At 41.4% G+C, this 26,052-nt stretch overlaps 1 protein-coding gene, 1 long non-coding RNA gene and 1 other non-coding gene across 3 annotated transcripts; 2 read left to right on the top strand and 1 right to left on the bottom strand.

The window, feature by feature from the left end:
* The first annotated feature begins 5,734 nt into the window (after positions 1-5,734).
* On the top strand, positions 5,735-6,648 carry LOC130201871 (uncharacterized). The gene is made up of 2 exons (XR_008833266.1): positions 5,735-6,105; positions 6,186-6,648. It is a non-coding gene; the product is annotated as an uncharacterized LOC130201871 (long non-coding RNA).
* LOC130202069 (U6 spliceosomal RNA) lies at positions 5,879-5,982 on the bottom strand. The gene has a single exon (XR_008833294.1). It is a non-coding gene; the product is annotated as a U6 spliceosomal RNA (small nuclear RNA).
* Positions 6,649-9,863: 3,215 nt separating the features above from the next.
* Positions 9,864-24,786, top strand: LOC130201786 (transmembrane protein 87A-like). The gene is made up of 20 exons (XM_056426899.1): positions 9,864-9,974; positions 11,251-11,308; positions 12,922-13,019; positions 14,192-14,308; positions 14,457-14,504; positions 14,628-14,669; positions 15,392-15,518; positions 15,642-15,703; positions 17,070-17,253; positions 17,365-17,464; positions 17,957-18,050; positions 19,232-19,305; positions 19,431-19,537; positions 20,362-20,420; positions 20,584-20,687; positions 20,779-20,855; positions 22,298-22,362; positions 22,454-22,506; positions 22,739-22,769; positions 22,929-24,786. The coding sequence occupies exons 1-20, from the start codon at positions 9,864-9,866 to the stop codon at positions 22,968-22,970; spliced, it is 1,653 nt and encodes a 550-aa protein (XP_056282874.1). The 3' UTR covers positions 22,971-24,786.
* The last annotated feature ends 1,266 nt before the right edge of the window (positions 24,787-26,052 follow it).

Here is a 26,052-nt window from a genome sequence, read left to right as displayed (position 1 = left end):
GATCAATTAAACAGCAACATTAAATTGATGGAGCAATTTGGAGTGCATATTAATGTAATCTTTATTTTTCATGATTTTAGATGTTGACCTCTTGACCTTTAAATAAAAACAACATGCCTACCACTCCCAGAAAGCTCTTAACTGGACTAGACTGATTTAAACAAAACATAATATCTATATGTTGACAACAAACACAGACACAAAGCTGACCCTCATGAACAGAGCCCGGGTCCCCCACTGACCCTCATGAACAGAGCCCGGGTCCCCCACTGACCCTCATGAATAGAGCCCTGGTCCCCCACTGACCCTCAATATGCACTGTCCCTTATTCTCTAAATAAATAAATAAAAAATAAATAAAATAAAACAGATGTGCGCGAACACAAACAAACTACTACTAATAACTAACTACTACTTTGGTTATATGGCAATGCTCCAATGGTGTCATAAAGAAATAGATCAGCCAAGGTTTTTCAAATGTTGTTATGTAATGTTCAGACCTGTGTGTCCGGTTCCAACAGTTCAAACCGGGCCCCCTTCTCTGTGAGCACCATGGTGTCCAACAGGACTCTGTGCTGCATGTTTGGTCCCTGGATCTGACGCCTGAAAAGAGACAATAAACATCAACATTAAATCGCATTGAGAGAGTCACACTTAATTGTAGGTGATTGTAGTTGTTTATGAATACAAATTGTGCATTATAAAATGTAAGTGAAATACCTGTAAAAAGCAACATTCTTACAACTTCTTGTACTTTTCTTTCCCTTCATCTTCAATTCAATTCAATTCAATTCAGTTTATTTGTATAGCCCAATTTCACAAATTACAAATTTGTCTCGGAGTGCTTTACAATCTGTACACATAGACATCCCTGCCCCAAAACCTCACATCGGACCAGGAAAAACTCCCAAATAACCCTTCAGGGGGAAAAAAAAAGGGAAGAAACCTGGAGGAGAGCAACAGAGGAGGATCCCTCTCCTAGGATGGACAGATGCAATAGATGTAATGTGTACAGAAGGACAGATTTAGAGTTAAAATACATTCAATGAATATGACAGAGTGTATGAATAGTTCATAGTAGGCATATTCCACGATGGAGACCTCCACGATCCATCAGGCAGATGGCGGTGGGGAGGAGGAGGGCGGAGTCTCAACAGGACAGTGGCGTAGTCATGAGCAGGAATTCCACGACCCAGACGATCCATCAGGCAGATAGGATCTATGCCGTCTCATAGGGTCCGATGACCCCATGAGACGTAAAGTCAAAAGGACTTCCGGGAGAAAGCAGAGTTAGTAACGTGTGATTGAGAGATGAAAATTCATCCTTAAGGAGAGAAAAAGAGGAGATAGGTACTCAGTGCATCCTAAACGTCCCCGGCAGCTATAAGCCTATAGCAGCATATCAAGGGGCTGGACCAGGGCAAACCTGATTCAGCCCTAACTATAAGCTCTGTCAAAGAGGAAGGTCTTAAGTCTACTCTTAAACGAGGTGACTGTGTCTGCCTCCCGGACTGAAATTGGAAGCTGGTTCCATAAAAGAGGAGCTTGATAACCAAAGGCTCTGGCTCCCATTCTACTTTTTAAGACTCTAGGAACTACAAGTAGTCCGCATTTAGTGAGCGTAGCTCTCTAGTGGGGCAATATGGTGCGACAAGCTCCTTAAGATATGATGGAGCATCACCAATCAAGGCTTTGTAGGTTAAGAGAAGAATTTTAAAAGTGATTCTTGATTTTACTGGGAGCCAGTGCAGAGCAGCTAGTGCAGGAGTGATGTGATCTCTTTTCTTAGTTTTAGTGAGAACACGAGCTGCAGCATTCTGGATCAACTGGAGGGACCTAAGAGATTTATTAGAGCAGCCTGCTAATAAGGAGTTGCAGTAATCCAGTCTCAAGTAACGAACGTGAACCAATTTTTCTGCATCTTTTTGAGACAAGATGTGCCTGATTTTTGAAATATTACGTAGATGAAAGAATGCAGTCCTTGAGATTTGCTTTACGTGGGAGTTAAAGGACAAGTCCCGATCAAAGATCAGGGACAACACTGAGGAACAAGCAGAGAGAGAGAAACTTAACATCACAGACACAGTGTGGGAAACACGCTCCCTTTGGCTGGGTACAATAAGACTTACACATACACTTTGACAAAAAAATGTCAGAATTTAATTAAAATGATACAAATTCACAGTCAAATGTGCCTGTAAAATGCAGGTGAGTTTAATCCTGCAGTAATGAATGACATGAAGTACTAAAAACGGTGGTCAAAGTAAAAGGTCAATATGAAACGATCCGCTGCAAGGCTGCAGAGCAACTGAAACCTACCTAACAACGGGTTGGCTCACTTCCGCCATTTCGAGCAGACAAACATCAGCCGGTAAAAGTCGGTTGTGGTCTCCTGGTTTGAGCTTTACCTGTCTTTCGGTGTTAACTAATGTAACTCTTCCTGACATTGACAGCGCAGGTTGCCGTTACAGCAAGGGAGCAACCTCTGTCTTCAGGTGTTGCCTTTTTATAGCACCTCCAGGCTCAGGTGAGGCTCATCAACTGATGAACAGCCTGAAGGACAAAAGAAAAAGCAAACAGGACCCACCCCTCGTGGAAGGGAGGGGTCGTCACAAGAGAAAAAGGAAAGATTCTTGTAATTTGGTTTTAAAAAATACAAAGAATTTGACTTTTTCTCTTTTATTTTGCGTGTATTATTAAATAGCTGCAATATTACCGGGGGATGTAGTACTTTTAACATAGCACAATTATTTAAAGTTTCAAAAGTTAACACATCTCTGTTCTTTATTGGGTCAAATGAGCATTTTGATAGTGAGCACAGTTTTCATGTATTTGTTCAAGTTTCAGAAACATTTTGGGACTGTTATTTGAGACATGCAGTTACAATACAGATTGATTGACAGTTGAGGGGTTCTGCGTGACACGGAGTTTCAGAGGACTGGCTCCTCAACTCCCTGGTCACTGCGTCATTGGTGGAAATTGGTTGGTACAAGTTTACTTTAACATATTTACTTTGAGAGAATAAAAAAAAATTGTAATTCGGTCTAATTTCTAGAAATTTCCACATACACACACATGGAGTTTTGACAAAGACAGAGGAGAGCTAAAAAAACAATCAAAGAAAAAATATCTGCCATTGCATGACATCCCAGTAACGTTGAGGTCCAGGTGAAGCAGAAGGTAGAATGCCCTTAGCTTCTGTACTGAGTCGTATTCACCAGTGAAACTGAATATTTGAGTTGTGTACAGTTACAATACAGATTGACGGTTGAGGGGTGTTGCGTGACACGGAGTTTCAGAGGACTGGCTCCTCACAACTCCCTGGTCACTGCGTCATTGGTTGAAATTGGTTGATACAAGTTTACTATAGCATATTTACTTTGAGAGAAAGAAAAGATGATTGTAATTTGGTAGAAAAACGTTGTACATTTCTAGAAATGTCCACATACACACACATGGGGGTGCCTGCACCACCATGACACATCAGGGAAACAGGCGAAGTTTGGTGGAGGAAACAGAAAGTTTGAACATTTGAACACGGAACATAAAACGTGAGGACGATGCTCTCCAGCATAGTGATGCATTTATAAACATATATGCAGTCTGCTTGCTGTGGACAGGAGAAGCAGAGAGCTCCAGCGGACTGTCCTCTTGACGTCACAGGCAGTCTGCTCTGCTGCCGGACCGGCAGCGGCCACGGTGGCGCTGTTTCACCCAAATATGAAGAAATCAACAACAAAATATATCAAATCATAAATAAATGATAATTTAACAATAAATAAGGAACGCTTCACGAATTTGCGTGTCATCCTTGCGCCCTTACGGGGTCCTTCTTCAGGCCTCCCTGGGTTCTCCTTTGCCCTTCCCAGGGAGGCCCGCCCTCGCCTCAGATTGGCTCGGTCTCCCCTGATTGCTGTTCCCAATCCATCATCATTGGACGGTCTCCCCAAAAGTGAAATTTACGTGCGCTTTTGATTGGCTGCTGAGTGGAAACCCGCGAAGGTGAAGCACCTCCCTCATTCTCCAGGTGGACAGCGCTCAGTCCGACACTTGCGGGAAAACACCAGCGGCACACGCAGCAACGTTTCCCTGCGACACCGGACAGCTTTATAACGGTAAAGAAACACTCTGAAACTGTATGAACTCTTACCTGAGCAGGTAACTGAACGAACCGCCCTTTCCCGTCTACCGGAGGACAATATAATTACTGGTTTAATATCTAAAGTGGACGGACTACAATGTGCATCATTGCCGTGTTATACTGTATATTTACTGGTTTAATATCTAAAGTGGACGGACTACAATGTGCATCATTGCCGTGTTATACTGTATATTTACTGGTTTAATATCTAAAGTGGACGGACTACAATGTGCATCATTGCAGTGTTAATATCTACTTTAATGCTCAACAATAAAGTTGACTGAGGCAGAGGCTTTCTGCCGTCTGCAGGAGGGAGTCCATCCACTCGGGAGGCCAAAAAACCAACCGGCCGTCATGCAGGACGCCCGGGACCGGGTCGCCGCCGGTGGAGGGGACTGCACCGACACCAAGCTGCTTCTCAGCCGTTTTGAGATCCAGCTTGGGAAGTACAGGGGGCAGACCTTCCACTGGCTGGCCAGCCACGACATCGGCTACCTGGTCATGATCGTGGCTGACCACAGCAAGGCGCGACAGGCGGGGGACTGCAACACCGGGGCTCTGATGCAGAGCAAGGACGCTCTGTGGAGGTATGCCAGGCTGTTCCCCGAGGTGAACACGGCGGTCAGCCAGAGGAGGACGGTGGACAGCTCCTCGGAGGGAGCGCTGGATGGACGGTTGGTGGGATTCGGCGACCACGCCGGACTCACCTACCGGGCCTTTTACGAGTCCTCGGGAAAAAAACCAATCAACTTTGGGCCCAGAGTGACAGGACATACTTTTAACGTAGAACAATTATTTAAGGTTTCAAAAGTTAACACATCTGCTCTTTATTGGGCCAAATGAACATTTTGATAGCTCGCACCGTTTTCATGTCATCGTTGTTTAAGTTTCAGGAACATTTGGGGACCGTTTCAGATGTTTGTAATGGTGGAAGATAAAATGTCTGATATTGCATGACATCCCAGTAACGTTGAGGTCCAGGTGAAGCAGAAGGTAGAGTGCCCTTAGCTTCTGTACTGAGTCGTATTCACCAGGGAATCTGGATATTTGAGTTGTGTACAGTTATAATACAGATTGACAGTTGAGGGGTGTTGCGTGACACGGAGTTTCAGAGGACTGGCTCCTCACAACTCCCTGGTCACTGCGTCATTGGTTGAAATTGGTTGGTACAAGTTTACTTTAGCATATTTACTTTGAGAGAAAGAAAAGATGATTGTAATTTGGTCGAAAAACGTTGTACATTTCTAGAAATTTCCACATACACACACATGGGGTGCCTGCACCACCATGACACATCAGGGAAACAGACGAAGTTTGGTGGAGGAAACAGAAAGTTTGAACATTTGAACACGGAACATAAAACGTGAGGACGATGCTCTCCAGCATAGTGCTGCATTTATAAACATATATACAGTCTGCTTGCTGTGGACAGGAGCAGTGGCGTCCCTAGGCTAAAAAACCCGAGGCTAAAGCCCAGGATGTTTTTTAATTAGCCCCGAATGTTAATAAAAAATAAATAAATAAAAAGATTTGGCATACAAGTGGTTAACACCTCCAGGTCGCACGTGACGTCATTCACCCAAAACAGCGGAGTCAGACTGGCAGCAGGCGCACGTAACAGCAAGCTCCGCGCACCCAGGTGAGCACTCTCACTAGAAAAACTCACTCGCTGTTTCACCCAAATATGAAGAAATCAACAACAAAATATATCAAATCATAAATAAATGATAATTTAACAATAAATATGGAACGCTTCACGAATTTGCGTGTCATCCTTGCGCAGGGGCCATGCTAATCTTCTCTGTATCGTTCCAATTTTTTATACGTGCTATCGAGATAACACAACTATACTCTGTTCCTGAGGGGTATATGAGGCCTTCTACCCGCAGAGGGCCTCTATCAAGGTGCTGGAGCCGGGACCACGTGAGGGAACCGACAACCGGGTTTAAACGCCCCTCTCTCTGGGTAGGAAACACAGGTCTGGGAGCTGCCCTGAACTGCACTCGGGTCCAGAACCTGGTCTTACGCGGTCTGACCCACTTCAGGTTCTGCCCGCCCTGCTGAGGAACCCAAGAGGCTGCTGGGAAATCTAGGCGGAGAGGCCGTCTACGTCACTGGGTCAGGATTGGTGAGCGGCCGACGAGAGGACAGAAGGATCTCTCACAGCTCCGCCCACATTCCTGAGACGGGAGGAGGAGAGAGCGAGAGAGAGGTTGAGGATCCACAACGACAGAAGTGTGTTTTAAACAACCAGGACTGTTTCTATTCTCTCTTCACATTATGTGGGTTCTTCCTGCTTTACTACTTCCTGTTTTTATTTGGTGCAGTTTCACAAACTCACCAGCAGGCGGCGCACTATGACCGCTGTGTGGAGAGAGAGGCGCTGCGGAACGAGGGAAACGAAATGAAAATGTGTAAATTATGTTGCTCTTTAGTATTTGTCATTAATAAATGTTATAAATGCTTAACACGGTGTAAAAATAAAGTAAATAAACGTATTGTAACGTTCATCGGGTTTCTCTTCATAAACAATTGTAAATGAACATGAAGAACACTTTTGAGATTTTGAGAAACAATAATAATATTATTATTTACAAAGGAAACCCCACAGGCTGGAGGAGTTACGGGAGTTTGAATTATTCACTTTCTACGATTACATGAAGAAATCTAACAATTTGATATTTGTTTTGATTTTTCATTCAAAGTTCGCTGCACAACAAACATGAATTGGCATTTTATTAAATCAGGAGTTCATATGAACACATTGGGAACACAAGCAGCAGTATTTCAATAAAAAATAAAAAACCTCTGACTCTTCTACTACTACGAGGGCACTCATCCAACACTCATCCCCCCCCCCCCCCTTCTCTGTGAGCCACTGCTTTTATAAATTGTTGAAAATGTATTTATTGTAAGACAGGAGACAAAACAAAGACACATCACCAAGAGGACGACAAGACAGTGAGAAATAAAGCCATCAAAACAGGCTTTAGTCAGGGCACTGTGAGCCTTTAGGAGATGAAACAAACACAGTGATGAGTAGATGTACAGGTGTGTGTGTACAGGTGTGTGTTGCTGTTTGCATGAAGCAGGTTTCTACTCAACCACCTCTGATCCTCTGGAGGTCTGAGCAGCTGCTGGGAAGATGCTCTGTGACCTTGAACAAAGGAGCTCTGAGTGAACACTTGTTCCCTTGTTGTGATCTTTGAGAGGCGTGAAGAGGTGATGGGGCCATCGGGCTATCAGGCTCCTCACTCCCCCTCCTCACTCCCCCCTCCTCACGGATCCAGACCTCCATGATCCTCTCCTGTCCTCTCTTGTCCTCACCTGTCCTCTCCTCTCCTGTCCTCACCTGTCCTCACCTGTCCTCTCCTCTCCTGTCCTCTCCTCTTCTCTCCTCACCTGTCCTCTCCTGTCCTCACCTCTTCTCTCCTGTCCTCTCCTCTCCTGTCCTCACCTGTCCTCTCCTCTCCTGTCCTCACCTGTCCTCTCCTCTCCTGTCCTCTCCTCTTCTGTCCTCTCCTCTCCTGTCCTCACCTGTCCTCTCCTCTCCTGTCCTCACCTGTCCTCTCCTCTCCTGTCCTCTCCTCTTCTCTCCTCTTCTGTCCTCTCCTGTCCTCTCCTCTTCTCTCCTGTCCTCTCCTCTTCTGTCCTCTCCTGTCCTCACCTCTCCTCTCCTGTCCTCTCCTCTCCTCTCCTGTCCTCTCCTCTCCTGTCCTCACCTGTCCTCTCCTCTTCTGTCCTCTCCTCTCCTGTCCTCTCCTCTCCTGTCCTCACCTGTCCTCTCCTCTCCTGTCCTCACCTGTCCTCTCCTGTCCTGTCCTCTCCTCTTCTCTCCTCACCTGTCCTCTCCTGTCCTCTCCTCTCATGTCCTCTCTTGTACTCACCTGTCCTCTCCTGTCCTCTCCTCTCCTGTCCTCTCCTCTTCTGTCCTCTCCTGTCCTCTCCTCACCTGTCCTCTCCTCTCCTGTCCTCTCTTGTACTCACCTGTCCTCTCCTGTATTCTCTACACCTCGTTCTGCAAGAAGCAGCCTTAGCCGTACTATTTATCTCAGGAACCGGTAAAAACTCAAACTTTATTTCACAGAAGAACTCCATGTTGCTCCTCCAGACCTCTCTGTGTGACAGAGACACAGGAAGCTCCCCCTGTATATTTAGTATTTAGTTTTTTAGTATTGTGTTTTGTGTTTATATTTATTTTCATTGATGCGCTGACGTGCACCGCTGCTGTGATTTATGAAAGTTCCCCACCGCGGGACGAATAGAGGCAGGGTTGCCAGGTCTGTGTGACAAAACAAGCCCAATGGCCAATAAAACCAGCCCAAAAACCAGCCCAATATCAGAACTCAAAATATGCCCATAACTCCTTCATGATGCCCCCCTGACAGGCACGTGCACAGATAGAGCCCTAGTGGTGCTCAAGCACCAGCCCCTTTGCCCTGGATGAGATAAGTGCCCTTTTTGCTGGAGCCCACTTTTTTCATTCATCCGTATTTAAGAATAAAAGTTACTCTCTCTGCCATCAAGTCCCCCCAAATGTGTTTTAATATCCGACGGGGCATTTATTTGAGTTCTTGTGAGAATTTCGCCCCGACATACTCCTCTGGTATTGTTCAGAGGGCCGGGTCAAATGTGGAGGCGGGCCGTATTTGGCCCGCGGGCCTTAGTTTGAGGACCACTGCTCTTGGCTGTTGATGTCTATCAATATCGCTTATTTTGAAAATGACGTTAGAGTGCGCTTGTGAGAGTGTGCTCCACTGTGTGCGCGGATGTGTCGGCGTGTACGTGCTGATCTGGAGTCAGTTTGGTAGGATTTGGGTAATATGGATTTTTATTTAAAGATATTCATGTAATTTGCATGCAAAATAGGTCTACCCGAACCAGCGGACAAAAAATTCAACCCGCGGCAACACTTCAAAAGTAGCCCAATTCCGCGGGGAAACCGCGGACCTGGCAACACTGCAGCAGTGACAGCACGGAGGTGAGACTCACTGCCAAAACGCCACTAACTCCACTTCCGGTGGGAAGTTTCAAACTAAACTCTCCACTGAATTACCTGGTTGTTTTGTGTGTGTGTGTGTGTGTGTGTGTGTGTGTGCGTGTGTGTGCGTGTGTTTGTGTGTGTGTGTGTGTGTGTGTGTGTGTGTGTGCACTTGTTTATGAGAAAAAAAGATTAAACAAATTATATATATATTTTTGATAAAATTAGGAAGTTTATTTGAAATAATAAGCAGATAAAACAACTTGGCAGGGATTATGTTTCATGTTGGATTCAAGTTGGATATTTTTCAATACATTACTGTTTTAATGAAACATTAATGATACTTTTTTTCAGAACCGTATTTTTATTGCTAATGCATACTTAATATATGTAAGCTACAGTATATAACAATATTCGTCCAGTTTATATTCATATATATCTTTTTTTAATTAACGCTAGTTCATAAAGGAGAACATGCAAACATTAACAAACTAGCTAACGTTAGTAACACATTGTGTGAAATTAAAAGAATTGCCAAAATGATTTACTTTAGGTTCAGAGCTAAACATAGTACGAAGTACATAATATTAATATATTAAATTAAATTATAATAGTACCCTCCAGCTTATCTTTACGAAGCGTTTCCGCCATCTTGCGGTGACGTCGCAAACTCCAGCCGGACGCTTCACGGAACTGATGCGCATGCGCGGACGACCCGGATCTGTTTGTCGGAGACCCACAGATGAAGATGCCAGATGCACCGTCGCATCGGTTGTGTTTCCTGTTTTTTGCATCGTATTTCTGTGTCGGCACGGTGGCAGAGGTCTCCATGTGGAACGTGGAGATCAACTCGGTCAGTATGACCATTTCTTCCTTTTTTAACGGTTATTACAAAGTCTGTTGCGCTAAATCTCCAACACCAGCTGTTAGCCGAGGTAGCTAGCTAGCTAGTCCCTAGCATCTATCTCCCTGTATAATCCATCTTTTAAACACTAATCTTCTCTGACAGTTCCTGGTTTTGCTCGGTCGGACAGTATACACGTCTCATTCTGACTGAGCGGTGTCTTAACTCCGTCTACGGTGTGACGTTTTATCTTGAAAATCTAATAGGCTAACGTTAACAGTGGAATTTAGGGGAAACAGGTAATCTGTCTCAACGTTATTTGCAAGTGTGATGCTAAGAAAAAGGGGAAACTACAAACAGACGTGTTATAAAAGAAAAGGAAGGCCATTCAGTCAGAACAAACATGGTAAACATAAGGTGGCTCAAGTTATAGTCTATTCAGGACAGGAAGAGAAACAACAAATACATGTAAGATAGTTATTACTGTACTCGAGAGTAGTTACATGAGTATACTTGTTTATATTTCATCCACAACATTAATTTCTTTATAACGTTATGACTGGTGACGTTGCACATAAGGATGAATAATATAAAATATAAATAATAATGTCATTGTGCAGATAAAGTAGTTAAAATTAGCCCCATATTCACCAGCTGTAACAATAATATACAACATACATGCATATTATACATTAATATCCACAATAACTACTTTTACATAAGTACAGATTAAAATGCATTATCTAAGTACTTATTCCACCTCTGCAACAAACTAATACCGGATGTTTTTTTGTTTTTTTTAATGGCAGAAAAATCTATGAAACCTTAACTGAGCTACTATTGACAATGCAGTGGTGTACGTGGAGTCCTTTGAGGAAGTAATGATGTGTTTCAGAAAGACCCTGCTTTGTCATTGAAGCCACGGTGGTAGTTATTTAAAAAAACAGCAACTGTTATCGACACTTTGTTTTACCTGCATTATCTGATGTTGCTCTTCACCAAAACAATAGGATGTGTTTTTGGTTGAGGTTGAGGTTGTATTGTGCACATAGCTCATACAAAATAATCTAATGACTATCATTAGTTAAAGAGTACATGATTTATAAAAAATCTTTATATATTGTTGTACTGACTTGGTAGCCTCTTTTGGCTCCTTTTGAAAATATAGCCAGATCTTTGATGATGTTTTTTCGGCCGACCTGAAGTGGCTCCAAACAGTGTTGAACTAATCTGACTGAGCCAGAGTTGTTTGACAAAAACTGATTTGTCTTTGTTCTGTTTTCAGACACAAGATGTTGTGTTTCGGAAGACGCTGTACACCAACACCACCATATTCATGAAGTGTGAGTAGTCTGACCTCTTAATCGTGTGTGGGGCAACAATGAGGGTACTGCTTCCTCAAGCTACTTCCTGCTTCTGCATCCTTCTTAGTATAAATATTGACTTTTTATTTATTTAAATATTACGACACATAGATAATTTGACAAATTATAGGTGGAACATTTACTAAAACATTCAAGCTCTGACAATGTTGTGAGTCACAGGAACTTAACACTCATCCTTATTATTTTTGGAGGTCTTTTATCTGGCACTTGTTGTCTTTTTAGTGGCAAACTCTCCCCATCAGACTCCTAAATAAAAAAGCAGGGCAGGTTTTCTGTAATCTCTGAAACGATCAAAAATGATGTTAGATAGCATCTTATCTGCATCATACAGATCAGTATGAGTCACACTGTCATGGCAGAACACATCTGCTCCCCGTAGAACCATGTATGCATCCTCGGTCTACATGGTTTATAAAAAGCACTTTTCAGTTTCATGAATCTTAAAATTGTAAAGGTCACCCTAAAACCTCTAAAAACGAGAAACACTTTTATCTCAAGAACAGTTTTGCATATTGCTGTAGCAGTTTTTTCAGTCTTGCTAATAAGGCATTGTACCAGGCATGAGCTAGATCATGATATTTTCATCACATTTGTAATGTAGTTTGGTCGGAGAGACGATACGATCAATAACATTTGACAGTAAACGTCATATTTTGTCCCTCAGAATAAGATTATTTCTTCTCGTGACAGAAGTCACGGTCGCATCAGCGTCCACCAGTCATAAAATAAGAAATACTCAGTATTCATAATACTGTACACCAATGACACATTACATGACATGTCATTTAGCAGACGCTTTTATCCAAAGCGACTTACAATAAGTGCATCAACCTAGAGTACAAACTAAGAGCAACAAGAATACAGAAAGTAACATTTCCTCAACAAAGTCGAACTACAAAAGTACCATAATAAGAGCTATTTAAGTGCCACTGAAGTGCTAATCTGTGTTTTAATCCAGATATAGTCGGAAAAGATGTGTTTTTAGTTTCCGGCGGAAGCTGTAGAGACTTTTTGCTCTCCTGATGTCAGTGGGGAGCTCGTTCTACCAATGAGGAGCCAGGACAGCAAACAGTCTGGATTTCGAGTCCAATCTCTCGTGCCACTGTAGGAGAAAAAATACCAGGATGCAATGAATCAGCATGATGGAGGGAAATAGCAAAAAAGTCACCTTTCGAAATATAACTAAACTAGAATGGGCACTCGGTAGAGCGCATACCTTCGCATATCACAAGATTGGACATTGAGTTATGAACATGTTGGCATTAGTTGCATGACAATTGGATAAAAATGGACCGTGCTATGGTAAAAAGAAGATTTTGACCTTTTCATGACCTTGACCTTTGACCCGATTGATCCCAAAATCTAATCAAATGGTCCCCGGATAATAACCAATCATCCCACCAAATTTCATGCGATTCGGTTTAATACATCTCCTTCCGCATTTTCAATGCGAAGGTAATTATAAAGGTACCAAAAAGTAGTAGATTACATCTCCCAGGTAACTCCTTGCCACGTCCGGTTTTCTGACTGTCTACTAATCCAGAGCTCCTGCCTGTTTGTTCTCGCTGCAGTCCAGGGTGACACGACAACATGTGATAAAAGCCTGGCCTTTAACATCAGCTGGTACCTGCGCTCCTCTGTTTGCTACAATGAGGTCTTCAACACACCCGTGAGTATTGACTTCTGCCGGTTGATGCCTGAGCCTCAACTGTTGGTTTTGTCATCCAGCATTAACTTTAAAAGTATCAGCAGCATCAGCTTTGGTTGCCAACACTGACGATATGTTTGCCATTTGTATACAATGGGTACGTTGTAAATGCTTTGCAGTCAAATTTACCATCCAGCTCAAAGACTCCGGGATACTTTGTCTCCCAAGACGTCACACATTTCAGGTTCCTTTGGTTTCTTTGTCGGTTAAATCTATTAGCAAATTGGTTTGTGATGCTTTCAGGTTGGGCAAATCCTTCACCCCACAGTCAAACAACTTCATTTGTTCTACCGAAGGTCATCTGTCGCCCGATGAGACATTTTTTCATTAAGTTGTGTCTTGAAAGTTCAGCGTCTTCATCTGTGAGGCTCCAAACAGGTTTCTAAAACCAGTAAAGCAAAACAATGACTTCAAGCAAGGCGACACCAAACTTTCTTCTGAAAACGAAGATGGCAATACATTTAAAAAATACATTAAATGGAGATGCGTTCTCAACATCTGACACACTACTTTTACCCAAATATCTCATTTCAACAACATTTGTCATCACTCAAACAAATCTCTACAGTCGTCATCAATGTGGTGCGCGGACAATCAAATGTGCTGATCAGACGCAAAGCTCATCAACTCTTCTGCCTTTGTAAACAAAGTGAAGTTTAGCCAATTGTGAAGTAGCAGAAGTATCATCAGGACTTTGAGTTTTTTGTCCAAACAGGAATCAAATGCTTTCTCCTGAAGATGAACTGATGACTGAACTTTCCACCAGTGAAGGAGTCTCGGGCTGCATTCAGTTCGGATCTGATCACTTTTTTGTTTGACACTTACAAAAAATAATACGTTAGCGGGATGCGTTGTTTTGAAAGTATTTTGAGGACGAGGTCATTAAAGCATTCTCCGTTGTTTACTAATTAGTTAGCAGTTTGTACTGATTCGTTTATCTGTTTTGCTTCTTTCTTTTTTTTACCATTACAATCAATGGAATTTAAATGAATATTCACTGATCTTTACTTCTAATTTACGCTGATTTCATTACTACTCCACGCGTTTTATTTTCGATATAGGATTATCATGGCGTGTCATGTGTGTTCTGGTATAGTGTAGCCACTGATGTCCCCCTCTCGGTGCTTCTGTAGGACATCAAAGCCATGAACATGTTTGGTATGGACCACATGTTGAAAGACGGCTGGAGTGGCTTCTACAGTCAGGGCTACACGTACTTCGACAACTGCTCCGCCCTCTTCTTACCGAAGGTTTGTGACTCCTGAGGGCACATTAATACAAGGATCATTCCACTGTGAATCTTCAGGGATGTTTACCCTCTGTGTTTATTTTATCTAAAGGCATGTGTTGGATCTCCATACAGTGAATATATTAATGTTTCTTTATCCTCTCACTTAGGTTTATTATAACGACTTCAACCCATATCAGCCCCTCACTAGCCCAAAGGTGAGCCACTGATCATGCTGGTATTAAATAGATTGAACATACCCACCGTAATATCTCAAAACTTTATTTGTGTGAATGTAACACTGGTAAACTCAATGACAATGTTCTTTGTTCCATGTTCAGAGCGACCCTTCGAATCAGAGCTATATTTGGCCGGACAAGCCGGTAAGACATGTTATTACTTCTTACGCACATTTTACCAGTCGTTCACATTTGCCTTTTATTATTATTTTTACTATGTCTCTTTCTTTTTCGTTTTCTTTTGGTTTTCTTTTTCCTGTTCTGGTTTTGTTGTTGTTGTTGTTGTTGCTTGTACGACATTTTATGTTTTGATCCATATGTGTGTGTACTGTGCCTGTAGTAGTTGGGAGGGGGGGGGGGGGGGTTAAAGGGTTAGGGGCGGGGCGTACATTTTTTCTGTTGTTAATGTCTGTCAGTACGTACACGTACACGTATGGAAAATAAATTACTTTCTTACTTACTTATGTATTTAATTATGTAAGACATGTTCTGAAGGCATATCGTACTGAGCTACAAAAAGTCACGATGGGATGATTGTTTTTGTGTTCCCTCTCAATAAGAACAAATCGCGTGTTGGTCCAGTCCAGTTGTAATGCAAGTCAAATTTAAAGTGGGAGAAGATCTGCCACTTTGCATCCGTTGCTCCTCGTGGCTGTGATCACGGCTCCGTCTGCAGCACGAACTTTGGTTGAAGCTGTTGCAGCAACGTGGTTGTTGCGAGGGATAACGGATATGTAAACTGTAATGTGGCTAATGGATAAAAAAAAACATTTGAAGAACCCCGGGGCTTCTATCGGATCACATCTTTCGAGAGCTTCGTGCTACGAAGTCGAATAAATTACCATAACTTCTCTGATTCTCTGCAGGATATCAGCGCCGTGGCCAAATCTTGGAAGGACAGTCCGTATCTGTTCATCGTGAAGGTTCAGCCGTTGTTCCGCGGAGGCGAGGATGACGACATCGGGGCCGAGCAGCTCAGCTTCGCGTTTACAAGTGAGAGACACCTTTTCACTCCGAAACCTTTAGAATCCGTTCGTATTTATTCAGTCGATACATTAATGAGGACACAAATCTGACAATTGAAAATGTAAAACGTGACCTATTTTCTTTCCCCAGTGAAAGTTGAGATGAAGGGACCACATGACTACTCTTCTCCAGCAGACTGGCCCCTGATGATGGTTTGCACAATGCTTTATGTAAAGGGGGAGGGGTTTATATTTATCTGAACACAAATTAGCTTTTTTTAAATTTATTTTGTAAAGCTTTTAATCACAGTTTGTGGCCTTCCTCGGTGGATTGAGTTGCTCAGTGTTGTGGTGTAAATGGTTACAATCATCCATATTTTTTCATTCTAATTGTCTAGACCAGAGGCCAGCCTCCTTTTTTATGCGAAGGGCAATTTATTTTGTTGTTTCTCTTGTTAATCCGTGTCTCACATTTAATTATGATGACATCCTTAACCCTTGTGTTGCCTTAGGGTCATTTTGACCCGAATCAATATTACACCCTCCCCCCGCCTTTGGGTCATTTTGACCCGATTCAATGTTTCACCCTCCTGTTACCTTTATATTTACTAACATATTTTACCTTTTGGGTTCAATTTGAGGCCAGCAATTAAAACCTCCAGAAAATTATTAGAATTAATATTGTTTTCCAAGTTTAAGTGTGAGGCACTTTATGTTTGTTTGTTGACTACCGAAAGAACACCGACATTAAACATTGAATGGGGTCAAATTAATCCTAAAGCGGGGGGAGGGTGTAATATTGATTCGGGTCAAAATGACCCTAAGGCAACACAAGGGTTAAAAACAATGTGCATAGCAACATTTATAAAAAACAATTTCCTGTGATTATAAATGAAAGCAATAAACCATCATACATTACCATCATGATTAAAACATCCACATCTGAGTTTAAATCATGAATCTACTGCGGCTACACAACCTCCACCAATCTTGCTCTTTAGCAATAAGGAAGGCAGCGAGTACGAGCCAATCAGGCAGAGTACAGAGGGGGGGGGGGGAATCAACCTAATGCGAATAACAAGTTATGCACCTTTCAATTACTGTGTTATCTGGATCAGAGGGCACTTCACATTTTAAAAAAATACTCTCCTGTACACTTATTGCAGTTACAGTGCACTAATTGTATTATGTTGGTCTATTTTGTCCGTGGAGAGGAATCCCTCCTCCGTTGCACTTCTTGAGGTTTCTTCTATTTTTGGGGGGGGGGGGGGATTTTCCTTTCCCTAATGGGCAGAGAGGGGCGTACGCTACACAGATTGTAAAGATCCTTGAGGTAAATTATATATACCTGACTTTGGTCAAAGTTAGAGATATTATTTTGTTAAATTGCTGTTTCCAAGGTCAAGAATTAATCTTAAGGCTCACTAATGAATGAATTTGCACATAAATAAATCAGCCTGAATTGGACAGTATTGTTATTGGTGAAATTAAACCTTGGTATACAAGTTACAGCTATTTCAATCAAAGCTGCACCTTTTCATTTTTCTCTCTCTCTCTCTCTCTCTCCTGACCATCGCAGTTCTTCATGGTCATGTGCATTGTGTACGTGCTGTTCGGGGCTCTCTGGCTCTTCTGGTGTGCCTGCTATTGGAGGGATCTGCTGCGGATCCAGTTCTGGATCGGTGCCGTCATCATCCTCGGCATGCTGGAGAAAGCTGTGTTTTACTCCGAATATCAGAGCATCCGTTACAAAGGAGACTACGGTGGGTCACGTTGATTTATATCTGCTTGTTCGTACAATCATGTAATTTCCTCATTTTATACTCCAGTGTGATATAATCAGCATTTACTTTGTGTGTTTTATCGCTTCACAGTTCAAGGGGCTGTGATTTTCGCTGAGCTGCTTTCTGCACTTAAAAGATCTCTGGCCCGAATCCTGGTCCTCATCGTCAGTCTTGGCTATGGCATCGTCAGGTAGGTTTAGACTTTTAAAACACACATTTTAAGATTATTTGATGATTGATGGTTCTCATTATTCATCACCAAATAAACTCAGTAGTGGACTCTCTGCTAAAACTCTTATTACCTTCGCATTGAAAATGCGGAAGGTAATGTTTTGATCGCCGTGTATTTGTATGCGTGCGTGTTATTCGCGTAAGTCAAAAAGTATTAAACCGAATCGCATGACATTTGGTGGGATGATTGGTTATCATCCGGGGACTATTTGATTAGATTTTGGGATCGATCGGGTCAAAGGTCAATGTCAAGGTCATGAAAAGGTCAACATCTTCTTTTTACCATAGCGCGGTCAATTTCTATCCAATTGGCATGCAACTAATGCCAAAATGTTCATAATTCAATGCCCAATCTTGTGATATGTGAAGGTATGCGCTCTACCGAGTGCCCGTTCTAGTTTTAATCATTTGTTTGTATACTTGAACAGTGTTTCCCCGCTCACTTATGTAGGCCCAGGTTAGGGACCACAGTTCACCGGCTGGGAGCTGTTGGGCTCCTCTACCTGCTCTTCTCCTCTGTGGAAGGTGTGCTAAGAGTGACGGGTGTAAGTATCAATAATTAATGCGATAATTAGAATCATTCATATTCAGTATCAACAGCAAGGTTTAATTTCACGAATATGACTTAAAGGCAGCCCAGTTGCATCCTGTCCGAAAAATAAATATATACCAAATAAGAGATCACTAAGTGTAGCTGTTGTGATGTTTTGAGAGGACGGGATCGTGAGGTGAGGAGTGGGTACACACATCAAGACGACAGGCGAGGGTTTCTTTAACTCAAAGTTTCTGTAATTAGATTCCGTTTAACAAAAAGGTAAACTTAACGCCAACAAAAGTCCTTGTACAAAACAAACATAAGTGCTTCAGTCTTCTCCTGGTTCATTGTCTTTAACATGATATCAGAACTCTCCTGAGCTCCTCTCCTGTCTTCACCCTCACACCAGCCTCCTGCAGGCTCATCAGCCTCATCCCTTTCAGCTGTGCAGCAGCCGTGGCCCGCCTGCACTGCTGAGTGGGAATTGTAGTCTTTTACACTAGATGTCATGCTAGTTGTAGTCCCTGCTGCAACCACCGGGAAGGAATGTACCTCCCATTAATCACCATTCCTCTTATGACATCACACTGTCTTTGGGAGGCGCTCTCTTGCCACTGTTTAGGAGACCATTTTCTATTTCACTCCCAAACCTTAAATCACAATTTTCTGTGACGGCACATGACTTTTTCATCCAGAAAAATATAATGAGCCCACTGCATTTCAATTACTCCAGATGAGACATGAGCTGTTGCAGCCTCCACCGAATAATTGAAGCTGATGGCGGAGGTGTATCAGCTTTCAAGGCAAATGCAGTTGATTTGAGTCGAGAGAAAAGGTTCCACAGGGGTTCGTTCTCTGGGAGGCAGACAAGTGAGGAATTGGTTGTGACCTATTTGATGGAGAGCCGTATACAAATGCAGCCAAAGACACGGCAGCAGGTTAAAAAAGAAGTGGAAACACATTTTTATACAAAGACACATGCGATAAGAAAGACGGGAAGGAGATTGAACGACGTCGTGCAGTTCGGTAAATGTATCCTACGAGGCTGCTTCAAAGAGAGGAGACTGAATTCGTCACCAGATCCGAACACAAGTTTTATCTCGTGTGACTTCACGCTCGTTGCTCTCTGCTGGCCTCCAGGCTCGTGTTGTGTCTCGGTTGTAAAGTCCGACTACCGTCTTGTTTTTCCAGGGTTTCTATGGGACGGTCGCCCTGGTGGCCAATCTCAGCCTCTCCCTCATTGACTCCTGCGTCATGTGGTGGATATCCTTTAACCCCGACCGGCAAAAGCTGCCACAAGTCAAGGATTAGCATATTCAGAAGCGATTCCAGAGATATACGCTTTTGATTGTGGCTGCTTTCATGTGTTCTCCTTAACTTGCATCTACATTTTCATCAGTCTGTCTCAAACCACCCGTCTCCTGAAGCTCCGCAGGAATATCGTGAAACTGTCGCTGTATCAGCACTTCACCAACACCCTCATCTTCTCTGTGGTCGGTGAGTGTTACTTGACGGCTCTAGTGGAGCTGTTCCTCAATTCAGAAACGGCTGCATCGTTATGGATTAATGGCATGTCCACTGGTTTTACACATCCAGTGTTTACAGGTGTTGGGAAGGTCTTCTTGCTATGTAAAAAAAAAAAAAAGAGTTGTGTAAAGTCGGTAACTATTCCTTTAACACGCACAGTGGGTCCTGTCGTGTTTCAATACATGCTCCTCATGTACCAGAGCATAAGGCATTTGTATATTTACCTACTCTTTTGCTGGGATTGCCTCTCCTAATATGTTTTCTACTGGAGAGACGGTGAATCTATAAAGAGGAGTGGACGCCCCTCCCCTCTCGTTGCTATAAAAGTTCAACGGCACATGAATAAAAACAAGTTTGCGTGAGTTTGATGAAAATGTCCTGGATCTTCCGCATTAAGATGGCCGTAGAGTACACGCACTCGTGGGCTTAGTCCTCGATTCGGCCTCGTCCACATGCACGGAGGAAGGAAAAAACTCTCGATTGGGCTGATTCCATTTTACAACTTTTATGAGCTAATAGTTTTAATACGGGCTTTTCAAGTTCATTTACCTCCCAAAATAAAGTATCCGCTGAGTTACAGACGTCTCTTTCCAAATGTAAGTTTATGGGGAAAAGTATTTTGGAGCCTATAGTATCACGTGATGAACCCGGAGGTTGTAATTCCACTTTTTGGCCACTATGTACTTTTTGCTTCAAAGCTCAGCTTGAGTCGGACTTCTCCTGTGCTGTTTCCCATCATTTGCATATTGTTTACAGACATCAAAAGTAGACCGGTGTTTACTTTGTTTCCACAGCTTCTATCATATTCATCATCTGGACCACCAAAGTCTTCAAGCTGGTCGACTGCCAGAGGGTCAGTTTGTTTTCTGCTCTGTTGTTGATTGGTTATTGTATTGTGTTCCTCTCCTTTTCCCACCGTGAGGTTTCTGTTTCTTGTTTATGCGATAGATGAAAAGTGAACCCGCCTTCCAACCTGACGACGTCATCACTCTTTCCTATTTGTATCTTTTCCACAGGGTTGGAGGGACTTGTGGGTAGACGATGCCTTCTGGCGTCTCCTGTTCTCCACCATCCTGCTGGTCATCATGGTGCTGCTGCGGCCTTCTGCGAACAACCAGAGGTCAGAGTTCAGCCGGAGCCCAAAACCCATTTCCGTCAGTTCAAGTTGACAGTATTTAATTTGTGTTTTTTTTGGTTCTGTTTTCTCTCAGGTTCTCCCATTCTCCTCTGATTGATGAAGATGATGACGAGGAAGAGGCCAAGGAGCCAATGCTGAGTGAAGCTTTTGGTAAGACCTATCATTGCGAGCCCAGCCATGGCGTCTCTAATAGTCGCTCATCATCAGTACAGCTCAGTGAGACGGTGTTCGTAACGCTCATAGACGGGTGGAGCTGTTGCGTTTGTTCAGTTCAGAATCAGAGAAACATGTTGACTTTAGGTTCTTTAGACCAACGAAGGCAGCGAGTCCAAGCCAATCAGAAGCAGAGCAGGGCGGGTCATGGCTTTGCCACAACCGGATCCAGATCCGTAATTTAGAGACAAGAACAGCCTGTTTCTTTTTATGTTTCTTTTGCTGTTTTTGACTGAAGAGTCTCTAATATTTCTGATTGGTGCAGCAATGGTTTCATGTCATCTATTGTCAAAGTAAACACTATCCAGCCAGCTAACCAGTACTGTCTACTTGTGAACAAAGTTTAATTCCATTTTTTTCGTATAAGAATCACAAATTTGCCTCCGAGGGCTTAACAATCTGTACACATACAACAGCCTCTGTCCCGGGACCCTCACCTCGGTACAGGACCCTGACCCCTGAGGGAGAGCAACAGGATGGGCAGATGTCATGTGCACAGAATGAACAACGTAACCGTTTCCAACAACATAAATATTCATATAATGAGTTGTAAGTAGAATAATGATGGTAACAACAGCACTGGATATAATGATTGCAATTGTATTTATTCTATTTGAAAAAGCACAGATGCAGGAGTCACAAATGGTGATTCTCATATATTTATTATTATTATTAGAATTATTAGAATAATAAGGATAAGCAAAGCAGTAATGGTGTCGGTGATAATAATAGTAGTGTTACTCATAAAAGTAGCCGTGGGTGTCATCAGGGTCACGGTCCAGATATAAACGCGGTCCTTGGAAACCTGCGAGGCGAAAAAGCACAAAGACCCCGGGGAAGAAGCAAAGTTCGTAATGTGCGTTGATGGGTCCTGCATCCCATAAAGTGTCCAGTAAAAGTCAACATTAATAGAGCTAATATGTGTATTTAAATATATTTTTGAGCTGCCTTTAGCTAAAAGCCATGCTTTATTTTGAGTGAACTGACTGGATGCTTTTAATGGTTTATTATAGATAAAAGTCTTAAGGGCTGCAGGGATGTTTGTCACATGACGTCACTAAATACGGAAACTCTTCAGTGAATATATGTTGTATTCCTCTATATTCAACCATTATATTCTCTTCTGTTCTTATCGGCCTCTGTGATCATATGGGCGTATATATATTTTGGTGCTCATCTGCAAATAATCAAAGTCTGCTCAGATCTTATGAAGATGGTCTTTGTTACCTGGCTCTTCTGAGGCCGTGATCTAAATCCATTCACAGATTCATTGAGAAATGGTGTCTAGTATGAGTGGACATTATAATAACCTAGTTTTGTTATAATCTTATTCTCGGACAATGGACTTCTTTAATTAAATTTTATTCTTTGTTTTTCAGAGGGAATGAAGATGAGAGGATCAAAGCCGGACTCTAATGGCTCCCAGAAACTGTTGAGTAAAGAGGTGGGTTCTGCCAACATCGCTCTTCTTTTAGACATTTAATATTTATTTTTTGACAAAACTTAATTATTTGTTATTTCTAATCTCCTCCCAGGATGAAAACCTAAAATGGGTTGAGGAAAACATTCCGACAACTGTTGCTGATGTGTAAGTAAAGTCAATTCAAACTTATACTTATACTTAAAGTATCGCGTTACCTGGTATTTGTGAGAATAAGGTATCGTCTTAAAACGGTAATACTTCTTACTTTGACATCGTTTCAAGACGTTTGAAGCACACACAAGCTTTATAGATTATCTTAGAATGCAGTTTGACTCGGGCCCGGACTGTATGCATGCATTCACAGCCTCTTTCTGTGTCCCCCCCCCCTTCTATACAGAGCTCTTCCTGTAATGCTCGATGAAGAAGAGGTAAAGGGTCCTTTTACTCTCCTCTCCCCCTGCTAGTCCCATGATTTCCAATCGTATTTGTGTCTGTTTAACAAGCTCCTGGTGATGACCTTCACTGTGTCATCAGCCCACGGTCACATTGCTGGACATGTATTAATCTGTGTGCTCTCTCTTTCCCAGGAAATCCTGAAAACCAAGCTGGAGAGATCCAAAATGGAGTAGAACGTGAAGAAGATGACGCGAGAATGAAAAGAAAGCAATTTCACTGAAGGCAGCGACGAATGCGTTCCGAGTGATCCGATTACCAAAAACAAAAAAAAGATGTGTGCAAACCCAACAGTTCTCTCCAGACATTTTACAATTTTTGTTATGCAACACCAAAAAGCTCAAAGAAGCTGGAATAGTGCGTTTCTATCGAGGCACGATTGCGCAACGCCTAGTTGGATGGGTTGGCAATAACACAGAAGAGCACTTTGATAAATATTGTATTTCTTTCAAACATGTTTCTTTAATTTCGACCATGAAGCAGAAAATAGGCAATTTTTACACAATGCCCTTGTGGAAAATAGAATATTTATCAACATCGTGTTTTATTGTTTTAGAACAATATTTAAGTTTTTCCACACGTTTCAAATTGCAAAAGCCTGATGAGTCAAATTCTTTGGACTTTGAGGACTGATTTTAAATCTGGTCGTGATGATGATGATTTGGCGTTTCTCTCGGCCGAGAAGTCGGATCGTCATCCGACTGGAAATGAGGGCTGAACATGCAAAGTGTTCTTGTGCGTAATATTTAAAGCAACACGGCTTCGGACACTTGAACTCAAGGTTCTCTCCAGAGATGTGCTGTGTACACTGTAAAATATAGGGTAACAAATATGTTTTCAACAGGTGTTTTATTGCATTACATATCTAATGGGTCACATGATCACCTGCATTTAATACATATAAATAAATAGGCGACTGTATGGTGTGATGAACCATTTAGCCAGATAAGAAATCAATGATATTACCTAATCAGAGCTAATTTCTTTTGGTTGCACCAACAAATGATACACGTCTTATTGTTCACACACGACTAACACGTTGTCCGAGTAACCCTCGGTAACTTAATGTTACTCCATGTAAACACGGCTGCATCGGCGAATATCGATACTTGAAGCATATCACAGTTGTCGGGTAGAAACGTGCTACCTTTGTGTTTCGGGGGATCCTCGAGTTAACAAGAACACAACCGTTTTCTGGGCTGGAAGAATGTAACGTATACGATCGTAGACACAGCGTCATCGGGAGTGTTCGTATTGTACGCCCAAGAGTTGCACCACATTACTTCTCTTAGATCTTCACACAGATCAGTTCAAGCAACTGAAACTATGACTCCTAATATTTGTGATTTTCAAGCTTTTGCTGACAAGCGAAAGACTGCTTTGTCCTCGGCGAGTTGGGAAAATGTATGACACTGATTAAAAACATTTTCCAGACCCGTTTTCACACAGAAGTAGCCATGAGGATAGATTTAAGGATATTTATTATAACATATTTAGCTTCTCACATAACATTAGCGTTAGGTCCACTTCATGTCATCAACGTGAAGACTGAATCACAGAAACCATTAATAAGCTTCACGAATGGTTTGGGCCTAAATTCAAGTATATGTTTGATTGACTGAATGTATGTCATTATTTTCTAAGATCCTCATCCAAATTCAGTAGCACAGGGTAAATGCTAAATGATAAATTTCATTTCCCTTCCATTACAGATTCCTTTGAGCTTATCCCATTCACACTGCAAGTAATCTCGCCTGATGTGGCAGATTTATATCCCCGTCCTTGTGCACTCTACTGCAGTATGTGTGGATATTCTAAATTACTTAATTTATGTTTTTTTTTTTTTATATTTGTCAAAGTGTTGTTGAGGATAACTTATTTTTAAGAGAATGAAGCCCACTTTCTGGATGTGAGTGCATTGTAATGCGAAGCTGATGATATTGTATGGTTTTTTGCGTATGTCCTGCAAATAAAATTTATATTGAAACCAGATTTTAGCGTCAGCTTTTGTGAACATTTATCGCAAATACATTTACGGTGTATTTGTAAGCACTTTTTACAAAAGGAGCAGTTGTTTGAGTTTTAGAATGCTCTTTATGTGCTATGAGATCCGTTTTGTAAAGGGATGGCTTTAAGTTTATATTTAAACTCAAAACGGCAAAGCCATTAAAAAAAAGCAAAACATAAAAAAGTACCAAATAGTACTACGCCTAATCAAAATAAAAAATCAACAGAATGAGGTCTAATCAGGAATAGATGCACATATGTGTTGCTTCTTTTGTTGTTCTTGGGTGCTGTGTTGAACAGTAACTATTTATTGATAACTATCTATGCATATATTTTCATGCCAAACATAATTAACAAAATAACTACATTTTATTTTTACGTTGTAGTTCAAAAGAAGGGACAGCATACATATGCATAACGGCAGCTATATATATATATATATGTATACATATATATATGTGTGTAAATATGTATATGTATACGTACATATATGTGTATATATTTATATATATATATTGTCATGCTAAACATAATTAACAAAATAACCATGCATTTACACTTGTTTTTCTTAAATTAAAAACATTTAATTTTTAAGTTGTAGTTAAAAAGAAGTGACACCATACATATGCATAACTGCAGCTATATATATTTATATATATATATATGTATATACATATATATATGTATATACATATATATGTATGTATATATCCATATATGTGTATATATATGTATATATACACATATATATATATGTATATATATATATATTTATATATATATATATATTGTCATGCTAAACATAATTAACAAAATAACCATGCATTTACACTTGTTTTTCTTAAATTAAAAACATTTCATTTTTAAGTTGTAGTTAAAAAGAAGTGTACATACATATGCATAACTGCAGCTATATATATTTATATATATATATGTATATACATATATATGTATATACATATATAGGACTGTCTCAGAAATAGAATATTCAAAAATGTCATGCATTCTGGATTCATTACAAATCAACTGAAATATCAACAAAAAACTTGAATTGTCTAATTAATGCAAACACCTGGGCTGGGCCTTGACAGCGGTACAAAACTGTTATAAATTTTTTTACTTTTTTTTTTTACTTGGTCTGAGGAAATTTTATGAGAAGATATTTTTAGAGTTTTGGCTTGTGTTCATAATCAGAAAAATTAAAGAAAAAAAAAGGCAATATTTTAATGATTTGTAATGTGAAAAGAAATA

Source organism: Pseudoliparis swirei, chromosome 11, assembly GCF_029220125.1.
Source record: "Pseudoliparis swirei isolate HS2019 ecotype Mariana Trench chromosome 11, NWPU_hadal_v1, whole genome shotgun sequence".
In the NCBI taxonomy this organism is placed as follows: domain Eukaryota; kingdom Metazoa; phylum Chordata; class Actinopteri; order Perciformes; family Liparidae; genus Pseudoliparis; species Pseudoliparis swirei.
Note: the sequence above shows the minus strand (reverse complement) of the source record. Positions and strands in the feature narration are given on the sequence as shown.

Coding starts and splice junctions, on each gene's coding strand:
- LOC130201786 (XM_056426899.1), top strand. CDS start 9,864: ATGAAGATGCCAGATGCACCGTCGCATCGGTTGTGTTTCCTGTTTTTT. Junction 15,704..17,069: donor CAGACTGGCCCCTGATGATG/GTTTGCACAATG, acceptor TGACCATCGCAG/TTCTTCATGGTCATGTGCAT. Junction 20,421..20,583: donor AGCTGGTCGACTGCCAGAGG/GTCAGTTTGTTT, acceptor TCTTTTCCACAG/GGTTGGAGGGACTTGTGGGT.